At 41.1% G+C, this 14,075-nt stretch overlaps 1 protein-coding gene across 1 annotated transcript in view; it reads left to right on the top strand.

Annotated features, from left to right (window-relative positions):
- Positions 1-14,075, top strand: part of LOC147327103 (voltage-gated delayed rectifier potassium channel KCNH1-like) — a 106,411-nt gene that overhangs the window by 34,712 nt on the left and 57,624 nt on the right. The window contains exons 7-8 of the mRNA XM_086294714.1: positions 1,302-1,731; positions 12,668-12,867. Of these exons, the coding sequence (XP_086150840.1) occupies positions 1,302-1,731; positions 12,668-12,867 (630 nt within the window). The remainder of the gene's footprint in view (positions 1-1,301; positions 1,732-12,667; positions 12,868-14,075) is intronic.

The following is a 14,075-nucleotide window of genomic DNA, read 5'->3' as shown; positions in this document are numbered from 1 at the left end:
CAGCTACCATAGTGAGGTACACTCTGAACAGGTGACCAACCTGATGCAGGACTAACACAAGCTTGCAATAAATTTTGCAAAGCTATTTGTGATGGCAAGAGGATAAACTCTTCTAATGTTGGTGGCCTAAAAACTTTTTAAACTGTAATTTGGACTGTACAAGAAATATAAAATAAACTTATGATAAAAATAAAACACCTCAAACTGCCCAAACTAATGTCATGCCAAGGAAGAAGCCTCAAAACTTTATACATAGCAATTATATAAGTTAAGCAAGTTCTTTCTGCACACAAATGTTTATATTATACAACAACAGTGGGAACATGTCTGTCTGAAATATGTTATTGGTATCAAATTCAAAATATGCTTATATTAAAAATGAAACTGCTGACACTCCAGATAATAGACTGTGATTTTCTTTATATCCTTTCCTATGTTTGAATTTCATTAAGCAGTGGCTTATAGGATTCACAGAAAATGATATGCAACTGATCTGATCCAGCAAGACCACTCCTCAAGTCAGCAAAGCAATTATATGACAAATTGCGATGTCTGGATTGTCATAATATACATTTGATTCGTGAAATTAGATTAAATAAAACACCTGTGGATGACAGCAGTTTATATAATAATTTGAAGACAAATCAAAGAAAACAAATGAAGGAAGAGCAAGAAAACAGCTTGTAATGAAGTGAATTTTCAGGTCAACCATTTCCAAAAAAAAGCATCAATGAAAGTCTCCACTCAGTTTCCACTCAACACAAAGAGAGGCCCCAATATAAATACGTAACACTGAGTGGAATAACAGTTAAAAGTGTTTTATTACATGAGAAATTACAATCGAGATTGATGCAGGCTAAAAGATGCAATGGACAGCAAAAACAAAGACATCAATATTTCACAGTTTGTTTTTATTGATAAAATCTGTTTCCTTTTGTTTGAAATCTGGTTCAAGTTTACACTCATTCAACAAGATCTTCACATAACAAGATACGTGACTGACATGTCACATACTGATTAGATGATGATGTGATCCTGCATAATTATAGGTTACATGGTAAAAATAACAATAATAGCAAAGTTATTATAAGCACACAGTTTGTGTGAACTGATGCCAGCATGTTTGATGGAAAAGGCCCCTTAGATTCCCATGATGAGCTGAATGTTTGAAACAAGAAAAATCTTTCATAAAATTAATTGTTTCTGTACTCTTCTTTCACCTTTTTTCTCTTTATTTGTCCCCCTCCCTCCTACGGTGTCATATTTTCTCTTATCTGCTTTATCTCTTCTTTCACTTGCAGGGAATCAGCAGCCTTTTTAGCTCTCTCAAAGTGGTACGTCTGCTGCGTTTGGGTCGAGTTGCCAGAAAGCTGGATCATTACATTGAGTATGGCGCTGCTGTGCTGGTTTTGCTGGTTTGTGTGTTTGGCCTGGCAGCCCACTGGCTGGCCTGTATCTGGTACAGCATCGGATACTATGAGGTGATTGATGAGAACACCAACACTGTGAGGATGGACAGCTGGTTGTACCTGTTAGGAGAGACAGTTGGGACGCCATACAGATTCAATGCCTCGAGCTCAGGCATCTGGGAGGGCGGGCCCGGTAAAGACTCAGCCTACATCACTTCGTTGTACTTTACCATGACCAGTCTGACCAGTATTGGCTTTGGAAACATAGCACCAAACACAGATGGAGAGAAGATCTTTGCTGTAGCCATGATGATGATTGGATGTGAGTCCTTGTCATTTCCTTTCAACTTATTTCTCTGTGCCAAATATGCAAAACATTTCTGCCTTCCAGTTGTTTTTTGAGTTTATCAAGGTACTTGGCAGGAAAATTGCTGAACTTACCAGTTTTTCTGTGGATTTGACTCTCTCAGTGTCTTTTTTTCCCCTTATGACACCAGACAGACTCCATGATGCTGAGACCAGGTCTCTTTCTATAGTCTCCAGATTATCTCTTGCACTCTCTTTGTACTGCTCGTAAATCATTTCTTCCTGTCAAAACAACTTATTTTAGTTCTTTATGACTCTGACTGGATTGTCAAACATCTCCCCATTGATATTAAGGCAGTGTCAGCAATCTGTAAAGTCTTAGTCTAGGCTTTGCCATGTTTAACCAACCTAACGTTACAGTATACAACCTGGTAAATCCTGGAATATCTGTAGTTATACTGTACACCCGAAAAGTAAGGAGCTAAAGCATGCTCTTTAAGCTCTAGTCAGCTGCTACCAGAGAGGCCTTTCACAACATACAGCCTTTGTTACCGTCATTGTTAATATAAGCAAAAGCTTCTCACAACACTGTCAAAATGAAACATCCAGAGAGAGAGGATATTATGATTCATAGCTCTGTCAGTCAACCTACACGTGAATAATATTTTAATGATCAAATATCCTGTCCTATTCTTATGTGTGTTTGGTTTATATTAATGTATATAAATGCAGGACTAGGTAAACTTAAACCACAGGACTGTGTGCAATGTCTGTGTTTTTAAGTTCAGGTTTAGTTTATAGATAATTGTCCTGTTAGACCTCCAACTGTCTTTCGAAGCAAAATTAATGTAACATCCTGTGTTCTCCAACTTGAGTGTATTTAAATATTTATAGAAAATATATAAATTTAAATATAGAAAACTATTCATCTCCATCTAGTTTAGTGTACTAGAAATACCACTGACAATACCACTGTCTTTTTTTCTTGCGGAATTGCTGACCCCTCCCAGAAACTATTGTTAGGCTTCCATTGCATTTGCTCTTGGTATTCAGACTCTCCAGAAGATACATTTCTTTTTCTTTTTCCCACCAACAATATCATAAAATGTTCTGTTCCCATTCCTACTCTGCAGAAGATAAATCTTTCTATTCTAATGTCTTTGTCTTTGCACTATAAATAACAGTCTATTTTATGTAACTGCTGAAAGTAAAGGCAAGCAGACAGTTTCATGTTTTCCAGAGCAGAGAGGACATCTGCACGTAAAAGCTTTTCCTCACTGAGCTGAAGAATGAGGAGCTGTAGGGTTGACAATTTGTCTCCTTGATCGGAAGCTCCTGTCACCTTGCGTCATATCAGAATCTACAGTCTGTTAGCCTAGATCAGCTTCACACACCTAATGTTGCAGAAAAGGTAATCAAATGAAATAGGTGTCTAAAGCTTCGCTTGCAAATTGAAAATAATGAAAATATCTGATTTGTGATGGCATTGTTAGGCAGCAAACCTCAGAAATTAGGCCCCAGAGTGTTTAATGAAAATCCATTTCTAACCCAGTTTTAGTTGCTGTTTTTGAGTGTGCAGTGATTTATGTGGCTGTGAGAGCTTGTCCCTTTGAAACTCTTGTAAAGACGCTGCACTGAGACTATATTGAAGCTACCAAGCAGTCTGGTCTGGGTAGACCATTTGGTTTCCTATTAGAATTCACAAGGAACGAAAGGAATGAAAGCTGTAATTAGCACACCTTTCTTGTCCACAAAGTGGCTGAAAGCCTCTGGAGAATCAGTTTGGGTCATTAGGAATACGAGTGAGAGAGTTATAATGCTAACTGCAATATCAGGTTGGAATCTGCAGGAAAGACAAAAATAGATGGTTAATTTCCTTTCCAGAACATTCTACATCTGTGATATCTACATCAGAGATGCTGGACTGAAATCTGTTCATCACTTCTGTGATAATACCAAGAGATTCACCATTTTATGTAGCCTAAGGAGCTTGGAAAGAACCTCATCATGAAATTTCTTTAAGTTTCTTGAGGACATTTCATCTCTCAACCAAGAATCTTCTTTAGCTCTAAAACCAAATGGTGGTACAGAGTACAGTAGTTACAGAATAATAGTTTGCCATTTTTGCAGTGCACATTGAGGAGAATGGAAACCTTAACACTGAAGTTTACCCAAAGCCCACAGACACAGACCAGTACCTACTCTTTGACTCCCACTACCTTGTGGAACACAAATTTGCAGTAATAAGGACCCTGCAACACTGGGTAGAAAACGCTCCCTCTAAGCCAGAAGGGAAAGAAAAGGAACACACACATCTAAAGAAAACTGTTAAACCCAACTGGGCCTTCATCAAATCAGCAAAGATGCACAGGAGAGAAGGTCTGACACCAACTTTGGGCAAACAGAATGACAAACGGAACAACACTGTCATTCTTTGTTTATCAGGTTTATCAGAGAAACTCAAGAGAATTTTATTCACGCATGACATCCCAGTGTACTTCAGACCCAGCAACACCCTCAGACAAAAACTGGTTAATCCCAAGGAGAAAACTCCCAAACGCAAGCTAAACAAAATAGCTGCATAGCATACAAACAAAATAGTGTATGCTATGCAGTACGGTGAGGCTCGGACATACACTGGAGAAAAGAAACAGCCACTCAGTAAACCCATGGCACAACATAGAAGAGCCACTTCAACAAGACAAAATTCAGCTGTCTATCTGCATCTAAAGGATAAGAAGAAGAAGATAGATGGCTTAAAAGAGGAGTGCAAGAAGCCATCTACAGTGGTGTGAACAAGTGTTTGTCCCCTTCATGATTTCCCAAATTTGTTTTTGGTATATTTACCACACTTAAATGTTTGAGATCATCAAACAGATTTAAGTATTTCACAAAGATAAACACAAAATTCAGTGAATGAAGATGTTATTATTAAAGGGGGGGGGGGGGGGGGGGGGGGACAAACCTACATGGCCCAATGTGAAAAACACACATGCATTCATACTGATAAATGTATGTGCAAAAGTTTTGAGCCATCTCCATTTCTATGTATTTTGCTAGAAAAATGGTAAATAGGTCCAGCAATTTCTTGAAACATGGAAAAGCATACATCAAAATACAGTATGTTTGACATAATCAAAAACGTTTCCTAATGAACTTGAAAGTCAATTCTAGATTTGTATCCTTTATTCTTTATTCCTTCATAGCCTTAACTTTCTTTCTCTCTTTTGCTTTCATGTAATTTTTTGAAACAATCTTTGGGAAAAAGGTAATTCCAAAGCTGTTCTTTGGTGGTTGAATGCCTTTACTTGTTTTCTGTCAAAATGATCCCTTCAATAATGTTGAAGCCTGAGCTCCGTGGAGTCACTGCGTGACCAATATCATTCCATTTTGTGTTTCTCTATCCAAATTTTACTGCACTGGCAGTGTGTTTCGGATCTTTGTCATATTGAAAAATTAAGCCACTGCATTTATAATCCCCAGCACCACTTGCTGAAATGCAGCCCCATCCATAACAGCGCATTCACTATATTAGATCGGTGTAGACACTCAATCTTGTACATCTCTCCTGATGTCCTCTGTAAATATTAACAATGAACCAAAAATTTCTAATTTGTATTAATCACTCCATAACTTGTTGCCACTGATTTTCAGTCCATCTTTTCTGTATTGTGACATAGCCTAGCTTTTTCTCCCTATTTCAATTCTTTAAGAAATGTTTCTTGATAGTCACTTAGGTCTTTGTTGAATTTTTGTCTTTCAGATACTGCTCATTTGCTGCTTTAGGTCTGACTTTTGTTCTTTCATTTACAATTTGTGTAGTTTCCTCAAATTTATTGAGGACAAACTGTGCACCATGCAAAAATATGGCAAGTTTTCAACTAATAGTGTTCCTATCCAGGGGGGTCTCAGTGGCTGTAGGTAGCTTATGTGACGGAACAAAATGTGCTCCTTTGGAAAACCAATGACACCCACCAGAAATGATGTTTTAATAGCGAAGTTGTTCAACTCACACCTGGGTGACCCAATGGAGGGCAGCTCCATGGGTAGATCGTGGTACATATTGAAGATTGGGTAGACCTGTGCCAGGGTCTGGTTCCTCTCTGAGAGTGAGACGGATGGTGCCTTCAATTTCCCTGCAGCAGCGTTCTGCCATATGGATCAGTTCTCTGACACAGCTGCTCCCATACCAGGATGTGATGTGATGGAGGATGCTCTCCACAGTGCCTGTATAGAAAGTCCTGAGGATCCCTGGAGAGACCCTGAACTTCCTCAGTTGTCGGAGATGATACAGGCACTGCCTAGCCTTTTTGGATTAGACCTGAATGTGGGCAGACCATGCCAGGTCTGAGGAGATCCACTTTATCCATGTAGGCCGCCCAACACCACTGTGCTATCAGCAAACTTCACAATGGTATTGGAGCCATGGGTGGCCACCAGAGATGGGCTACGCGTTACTGTAATCTGATTCCTTTTTTTGAGTAACGTGTAAAGTAAGGGATTACTATTGCAGAAAAGGTAATTAGATTACTGTTACTTTCCCGTAAGCACGGTGCGTTACTGCGTTACTAAAACCATGATTTTTTTGCGAGAGTGTCTCATGTCAATGACGTAAGCGAGTGCGACATTCGTGGCGACAGCTGTGTGCAGATCAAAAATGGATAATATAACGAGTGCGGGAGAGAGTATGAGCGTGCAGCGTTTAAAGCATGGAAGTACTGACCTTACTTTGAGTTTGATTCTGTAAAAAGTGATAAAAACATTAGCGTCCGCTGCTCACTGCGTGGGAAGAAAACTTCTTTTTACAGCGAAAAAAACCCTAAATGTCTGAGTAAGCACCGACAGTACGCTGCCACAGCAATGTGTAATTCACAGAGAAACTGCCGTATCCTTCCACTGACCGCTGCGGCACACCTGCACCAGGGCAAACCTCCGCCTACCCCACTCCTGCTTTACAGGTGAAAATAGAGCAACAGGACCGCTGAGTCTTTGATTTTATTTATTTTCTGCTGTGTTTTACGTGCATCTATTTGATAGAGTGAGTGTAAACACAAAAAACTATTTTATTTTATATGCTGGAAAATGCAGAAATTAGGTTTAAATGTTAAACAAATAAAACAAGTTTAAAAAGAGACTTTTTCATTTGATTACATTTTATATGATGGATTATGCAGTAAAAGTAGAATTGGACTAAAAGATCTATTGCTTTATTACCTATTTAGGGGATAAATCATGTTTTAAAAAGTAAATAAGTAACTAAGTAACTGATTACTTTTGTAAATAAGTAATCAGTAAAGTAACGGGATTACTTTTTGGGAAGTAATCAGTAATTAGTTGATGATTACTTTTTTCAAGTAACTTGACCAACACTGGTGGCCACACAGTCTGAAGTATAGAGGGAGTAAAGCACTGGCGACAGTACACACCCCTGTGGCGCTCCCGTGCTGATGGTGATGCTGTTCGAGATGCACCTGCCCACCCTCACCACCTGAGTTCTGCCAGTGAGGAAGTCCAACACCCATGCACACAGACGACTGTTGAGTCCTAGATCCTTTAGCTTAGTGAACAGTCTACTGGGCACTCTTGTGTTAAACGCTGAACTGTAATCAAAAAACAGCAGTCTCACATAGTTACTCTGTTTCTTGTCCACGTGGCTAAGGGTGGTGTGCAGGACATGGGCGATGGCATCCTCTGTGGATCTGTTGGGTCAGTAGGCGAACTGGAGCGGATCTGTGGTGTTTGGGATGGAGGAAGAGATAAAGTTCTTGAACAGCGTCTCGCACACCTCCGTAACCACTGAAGTCAGTGCAACTGGCCGGTAGTCATTCTGGCATGAGGGCTTGTTGTTCTTGGGCAAAGGGATGATTGTGGATTTCTTGAAGCATGCGGGGAACACAGACTTAGCCAGGGATTCATGGGAAAGTACCACACTTACATTTTTCGGCTTTAACATGAAGACGGTTTTCAAGCAAGCATTGTAAAACAGAGCCCACACAGAGATTTTACGACCTATGTGGGGATTGTGTTTCTCTAACTATGGGAAACCTAGAATGATAGCGCGTCTAGTAACCTGAATGTGGAAAAGGTGAGTGATTCAAGGGAATCAGAATCGGAGAAACTTAGGGAAATTAAGTTGTCATATCAGCATGTTTACAACAAACAACAAGCACTCATATAATAGGAGTGTAGAAACAGAGTTATGATAGATATATATTAAGATAAATAGATAAATATAGAGATATAGGTATAAACATAAATATACATATAAATATAAAAAGACAAATATGTGTGAAAATATGTCATGGTGTACAAAAGTGACCAGGGTGCATTGAGGTGTGATTAATGCTGTTCCACATGTGTGGATCTGATCCACGTAGATAAATTAAAGATTCCGATAGCAGTGGGAAGGAACGACCTCCTGTAACATTCCCTCAGGCAGCAAGGTTGAAGGAACATGTTGCTGAAACTGCTCTTCAGATTGTCCAGTGTGTTATGGAGTGGGTGGGAGTCATTGTCCATGATTGCCAGCACTCTTCCCAGCATTTTGTTACTGATCACCACCTCCAGGGTGGCAAGCTTCATGCTAGCAACAGACTCAGCCTTCCTGATGACTTTGTTCAGTCTTTTTGTGTCCTTCTCTTTGATGCCCGCACCTCAGCACACCCCAGCAAAGAAGATGGTGCTCCCAACAACAGACTGATAAAACGTATAGAGCAGCTTGCCGCATAAGGATCTGAGCCTTCATAGGAAGTAAAATCAGCTCAAACCCTTTTTGTAGGCAGCTTCTGTGTTGGCAGACGACTCCAGCTTGTGATCCAGATGAACTCCCAGATACTTGTAGGATGTGACTATTTCGACGTCAGTCTCACCAATGCAGGATCTGTTTCTTCAGAAGTCCTCCATCAGCTCCTTTGTTTTGGCCACATTCATCTGCAGGTGGCTCACCTCACACCACCTCACGATTGATCAGTCCTCTGTACTTCTCTTCCCTTCCCATGCCCACACTTCCAATAATGGCCGTGTCATCAGAGAATTTCTGGAGGAGACAAGTGTCTGTGATGTACTTGAAGTCGGCCCTATAGATGGTGAAGAGGAAAGGGGACAGAACAGTTCCCCGGAGTGCTCCAATATTGCTGTTCAGACTCTCTGACACACAGCTCTGCAGTCTCACAAACTGTGGTCTGCCTGTCAGGTAGTTGCTGATCCACTGGACCAGTGGAGCCTCTACCTGCATGTCCTCCAACTTCTCTCTCAGCAGCCCAGGCTAGATGGTGTTGAAGGCACTAGAGAAGTCAAAGAACATTATCCGAACTGTGGTGTTGTGTCTGTTGAGGGAGGAATACGCTCTCTGCTGCAGATGTATCACTGCATTGTCCACCCCTTAAGTGGGGCTGGTATGCAAACTGCAGAGGGTCTTGTGACTTGCTCACCAGGGGTCTGAGGTTTTCCAGGATAAGTCTCACCAAAACCTTCATAATATGAGAGGTTAGTGCTACAGGCCTGTAGTCATTTAGTGCTGCTGGATGATTCTTCTCATGCACTGGGACCAGGCACAATGTTTTCCATAGCACTGGGACTTTCTGGAGGCACAGGCCTTCAGCACTGTGGGTCTAATGCTGTGCAGGTCCTGCTGCTTTCACCTGTCTGAGCCTCTCCAGCTCTCTTCTCACCTGAGTAGGTGTGATATGCAGGTTGATCCATCTTCCCGGTGCGATGAGTAATCTGTGGGAACACTTGATTATTGAGTGCAGTTGCTGTGATGGGATAGTTAAGAGGAATGAGTGGAAGGCAAAGCTCACTGACGAAATCGAAGTCGATTAAGCTCTGCTCAGTGCCCAAATCTATGAGCGCATTCAATGAGTGAGACACACGGGGCAAGCTAATAGTCACAGGGAGCATTAGACAGGGCTTAGAGCTAACCGTGGATCCGCCTACCCGTATCCCCATACCTCGTACCTTTTCCTTTCTTCAGAAGTAACTGCCAAAGGAGCTGGACCGGAACGAGAAATGGGAGCGGAAAGGAAGAAAGATCACTAGGTTCAGTAGTTCCTCTCAACCAAATCCTTGAATGTGGCCAGCTCATCACAGGAAGCCAGGTGATCCTGCATCTGATCATTCAGGGTATGATGGAAAACCCCACGGTGCAAAAATCAATAATAAATTCTGCTGTACTGCGTTTCCCTGCCTGAGATTTAATTTAATTTAATTTAATCTCTTTGCCGCACTGCCCTCAAAAGCAAGATGAGAAAAGGTCTTTTTAAACTCACCCAGAATAGCATCATACGGACACATGGAAACTGGACAGAACGTGAGAAACACTTCAGCCTAAGCCAGTGCTCCTCCCCTGGTTCAGCACAGAACCAGCTCGGGGTGAGTTGCAGTTTGTCATTCCCAAATGTTGGGTAAGATCTCATCCTGCTTACCCCCAATAGATTTACATTGTTCAGTTAGATGTTGTAGAACCTGTTCATATTGTCCTAATTACACACCTTGCTTGGCAATTGCAGAGCGAACCGGGTCTGTTGGGTCCATGGCTTGACCAGTCTGTACTGTCACAGGGCAGCCCAGAGGCCTGCGCAACTAAAAGGACCCAAAAGCAGGCTCAGTAAACTCAGCGATCAAATCACACATGTTTTATTCAGTGAGAAGAACTCCAAGTGGAAGACACCCAAATCCACAATAACCCAGCATGACCTATCACAAATATTTACACGACTGTACATAAGAATTGGGAAGTGGCGAGGAATAGACATAGGGAAGGCTTGAAACTTGAAAAAGGCACAGAAGACAGGTTTGTTAACAGTCATTTAACATGAAGTTAACTAGTTAAGTTAGTTAAGTTTTTTTTTTTAAAGCAGCTTGACTGCTTTGGTAGATGGGAGAGAAGTTTCAGCTTTGAGTGTGTTTGTGAATAAATTAATGTTACAAAATAAGAAACATCTTAACTGCTGCGCACAACAGCTCAGTAGTGGACCTATAGACCTGGCATCTGTTCTGAACCTGCTGTTATTGTTTTAACACCAACTCAGCTCCACCTCTGTGCTGAGGCTGCACAGTAACCTTTCGGGAGGTCACAGCAAGTTCTCTATGCTGCGGTCAGCTCCACACTTTGACTGTGTTCATAGTGGATGACAGCAGGCTCCTGCTGCATGCTGGATGGGGTCGGCATTGATCTGATGACCCAGAGTGCATACTGCTGACAGGCAGTGAGGGAGAGCAGCTGAGTCAGGGATAGACTGTATGGGCTCAACTGATGGGCTGAGCTGTGGATTTGCTAAAGGTTAATTTTTTTATACAGAGAAACACCAGTGCACACGTTCATTACCTTGTAGGAAATACAACAGAACTTTCCAAAGAAACATCTTTAGAGTAAAAAAAAATGCCTGTTTGCTAGAAATGTCCTCTTGCTTAGAGCACCTCTCAAATGATCACTTACATGAGGTGAGAATAGCTAATCAGAGATTTTGTCTTTTTTAATATGTTAGTCTGGGCTGGGAAATGAATGTCTCTGTATGATTTACAGCACAAAATGAATGCCAGTCCTGTAATGTAGTACACAAGCCACAGTTAAAAACAGTCACACGGCGCTTTATAACAAAAATGATGATCAATTTAGAATCCCCAGTTAACTTGGTATATGTTATAAGCATATGTTAGGACTGTGGGAGGAAGCCAGAGCACCCACACAGACACAGTAAGAACATTAAAACTCCACAAAAAAAGGCCAGAGTCAACAAGGAGATTCAAACCTTTCAATGCTGTAAGATTACTAAACTTCTGCACCGTCCTCTACTGTGATTTCACTGAACAAAAACCTTAAACCATAAAAAATCAGTTGCAACTATTGAGCATTTACATTTAAGTGCCTGATTAACAGCAAGTAAACAGATGATAAAACTGAAATTATGTTTCTTTCCGGAACACTTCTTTGTCATTGTTATTTCAAAGAGTGTTTTGAGGTCTATTAAGTGAATCACACAACATGTTGATGTGCTTTTACAAATCTGGTCTTTTCTCTGCTGTTGATTTCAAAAAAACTTTCAAAAACCTGTCACTTTTTATTATCTTTCACTTCAATCTCTTTGAACTAGGAGCTAAATGAGGAGCTATTTGTAGCTGATATAATGAGGAGTTTCAGAAATTTCAGACAACTTGTACAAGTATTCTAGCATTGCTATGGATAGAAATTTCCTACCCAACCTAGCACCACTGATTAAAAGTGGGCCGTGAGGTCAGTTTCATGGTCATTAATATGTTAGTGACCACTGACCATTGATCAGTGACCATTGATCAATGGCCATGGGCGCCATTGACAGAGAGGATGCAGTCACTGCATTGGGAGATGGTGAAAGATGTACCCTTTGGCCCCCTCTGCGATTCAGAGACGGTCTTTCCCTTTTCATATAAATGGCCTCAACCAGCATTCCTCCCTGTCAAGGATGTGTGCATCCTCGTCATTGACAGAGCAGTCACAGGGCTGTAAGTGAAAATTGACTGCAGATTCCTGGACTGATGAGTTAGATCTTCTATGGTCTGATGTGACGCCTTCATATTATTTATCAGAGTAATTTGTCGTTGTTTGAATCAAAAGACTCTTCAGAGTCCTCTGTCAGCTTAAGCAGAGTTTATTCGCATGACTGTGGCAGTGGTCAATGGAATTAGATAGTTAATGGATAAAGGCATTTCATGCATCTCATACTGGACTTTCGTATGGTCTTCACATTTTTGTATTTTCTGTTTAAACTTATTCTGTAACACAATAAGTTTTTAGCATTTCATATCTTATAATATGGTATTTGAGCACATCTACAAGTGACTGAAGTGATTGCTGCGACACTGAAATTCTGTTTTGTGAATAATAAAGACAGGTTTGACAATATAACATCTACAATGTAACAGTAGGTTTTGTAGAGAAGTATAAGAACTTAATGTTTTTTGTCCTCTGTTTACAGCGCTGCTGTATGCCACCATTTTTGGTAACGTCACCACCATCTTCCAGCAGATGTATGCCAACACCAACAGGTACCATGAGATGCTCAACAGTGTGAGAGACTTCCTCAAGCTCTACCAGGTCCCTAAAGGCTTGAGTGAGCGTGTGATGGACTACATTGTGTCCACCTGGTCCATGTCAAGAGGCATTGATACTGACAAGGTAAGAATTCAGTCCAAATCATTGTGTTATTGGAAGTGAAACAGCTGGTTGTGGTTGTATTTTTATTTATTATGAATTTTTGCTTCTATACAGTTATAGCTACAGTTTTAGCAGTAGCATCACTGCCCAACCAAACTGAAACCAGAATTCTTAAATTTTTAAGTTAGTTTTGAAAAAATGGAACCATTCATTTCCAACACCAGGCCGGGGTCTTTCTGTGTGGAGTTTGCATGTTCTCCCCGTGTTTGCGTGGGTTCCCTCCGGGTACTCCGGCTTCCTCCCACCGTCCAAAGACATGCAGCTTGTGGGGATAGGTTAATTGGAAAATCCAAATTGTCACTAGGTGTGAATGTGCGAATGAATGTGAGTGCGAATGGTTGTCTGTCCCTGTGTGTTGGCCCTGCGACAGACTGGCGACCTGTCCAGGGTGTACCCTGCCTCTCGCCCTATGACAGCTGGGATAGGCTCCAGCGCCCCCCGCGACCCTGAAAAGGATAAGCGGAAGCGAATGGATGGATGGATGGAACCATTCATACTCTTCTGCACAAATAAATCACAATATATTTCCATGAAGAGGCTGCTACGAAAACTGCAACCACTAAATACCTGCAAAGAGTAAGACAAGTCCTGAGCAGTCAGCTGAATGGAATGAACAAGATCTGGGCAATCGACACTTATGCCCCACTGGCCACCGGATACCTTGCTGGAATAATAATATGGCCAAAGGAGGACATAGAAGCCACTGACATCAAGACAACAAAGCTGATTACCATGCATGGAGGGTATAAACCCTAAATCGAGCATCTTGAGACTGTATGCTAAAGAGAAGGAAGGAGGCCAAGAACTAGTTAGTGTCTTTGTTGTCCAGGATAAAACAACAAAGATCCATGAATACATCAGGAAGGTGCCACAGCCAATCCTGTACTTAGTCAATACTTCAGGCAGTCATGACCAAAAGGTTTGGCAGTGGAACAATGTTTATTCCATGTGCAACTTCAGTTTTTATTGATATTAGTTTTTAAATGTTTTGATGATACAGTGAAAAACAATCTCAAGGATTTCATAAGTTTCAAAAGTTGCTGGTGAACTGCTGGTGAACAGTAAGTAGAATGTAGTTCATCAGCATGGAAATGAAGCATAAAAAGGGCAGCATCATTATGTCTGCATTAACTGTATTTCTGTTTTCACGTCAGCTTAGGAAATCCTGA

Source organism: Aulonocara sp. 'chitande type north' Nkhata Bay, linkage group LG6 (assembly GCF_057382095.1).
Source record: "Aulonocara sp. 'chitande type north' Nkhata Bay isolate Kocher_YH1m ecotype deep benthic linkage group LG6, A_spYH_male_GT1.1, whole genome shotgun sequence".
NCBI lineage: Eukaryota > Metazoa > Chordata > Actinopteri > Cichliformes > Cichlidae > Aulonocara > Aulonocara sp. 'chitande type north' Nkhata Bay.
The sequence above is the reverse complement of the archived record's forward strand: the minus strand, read 5'-3'. Positions and strand labels throughout refer to the sequence as shown.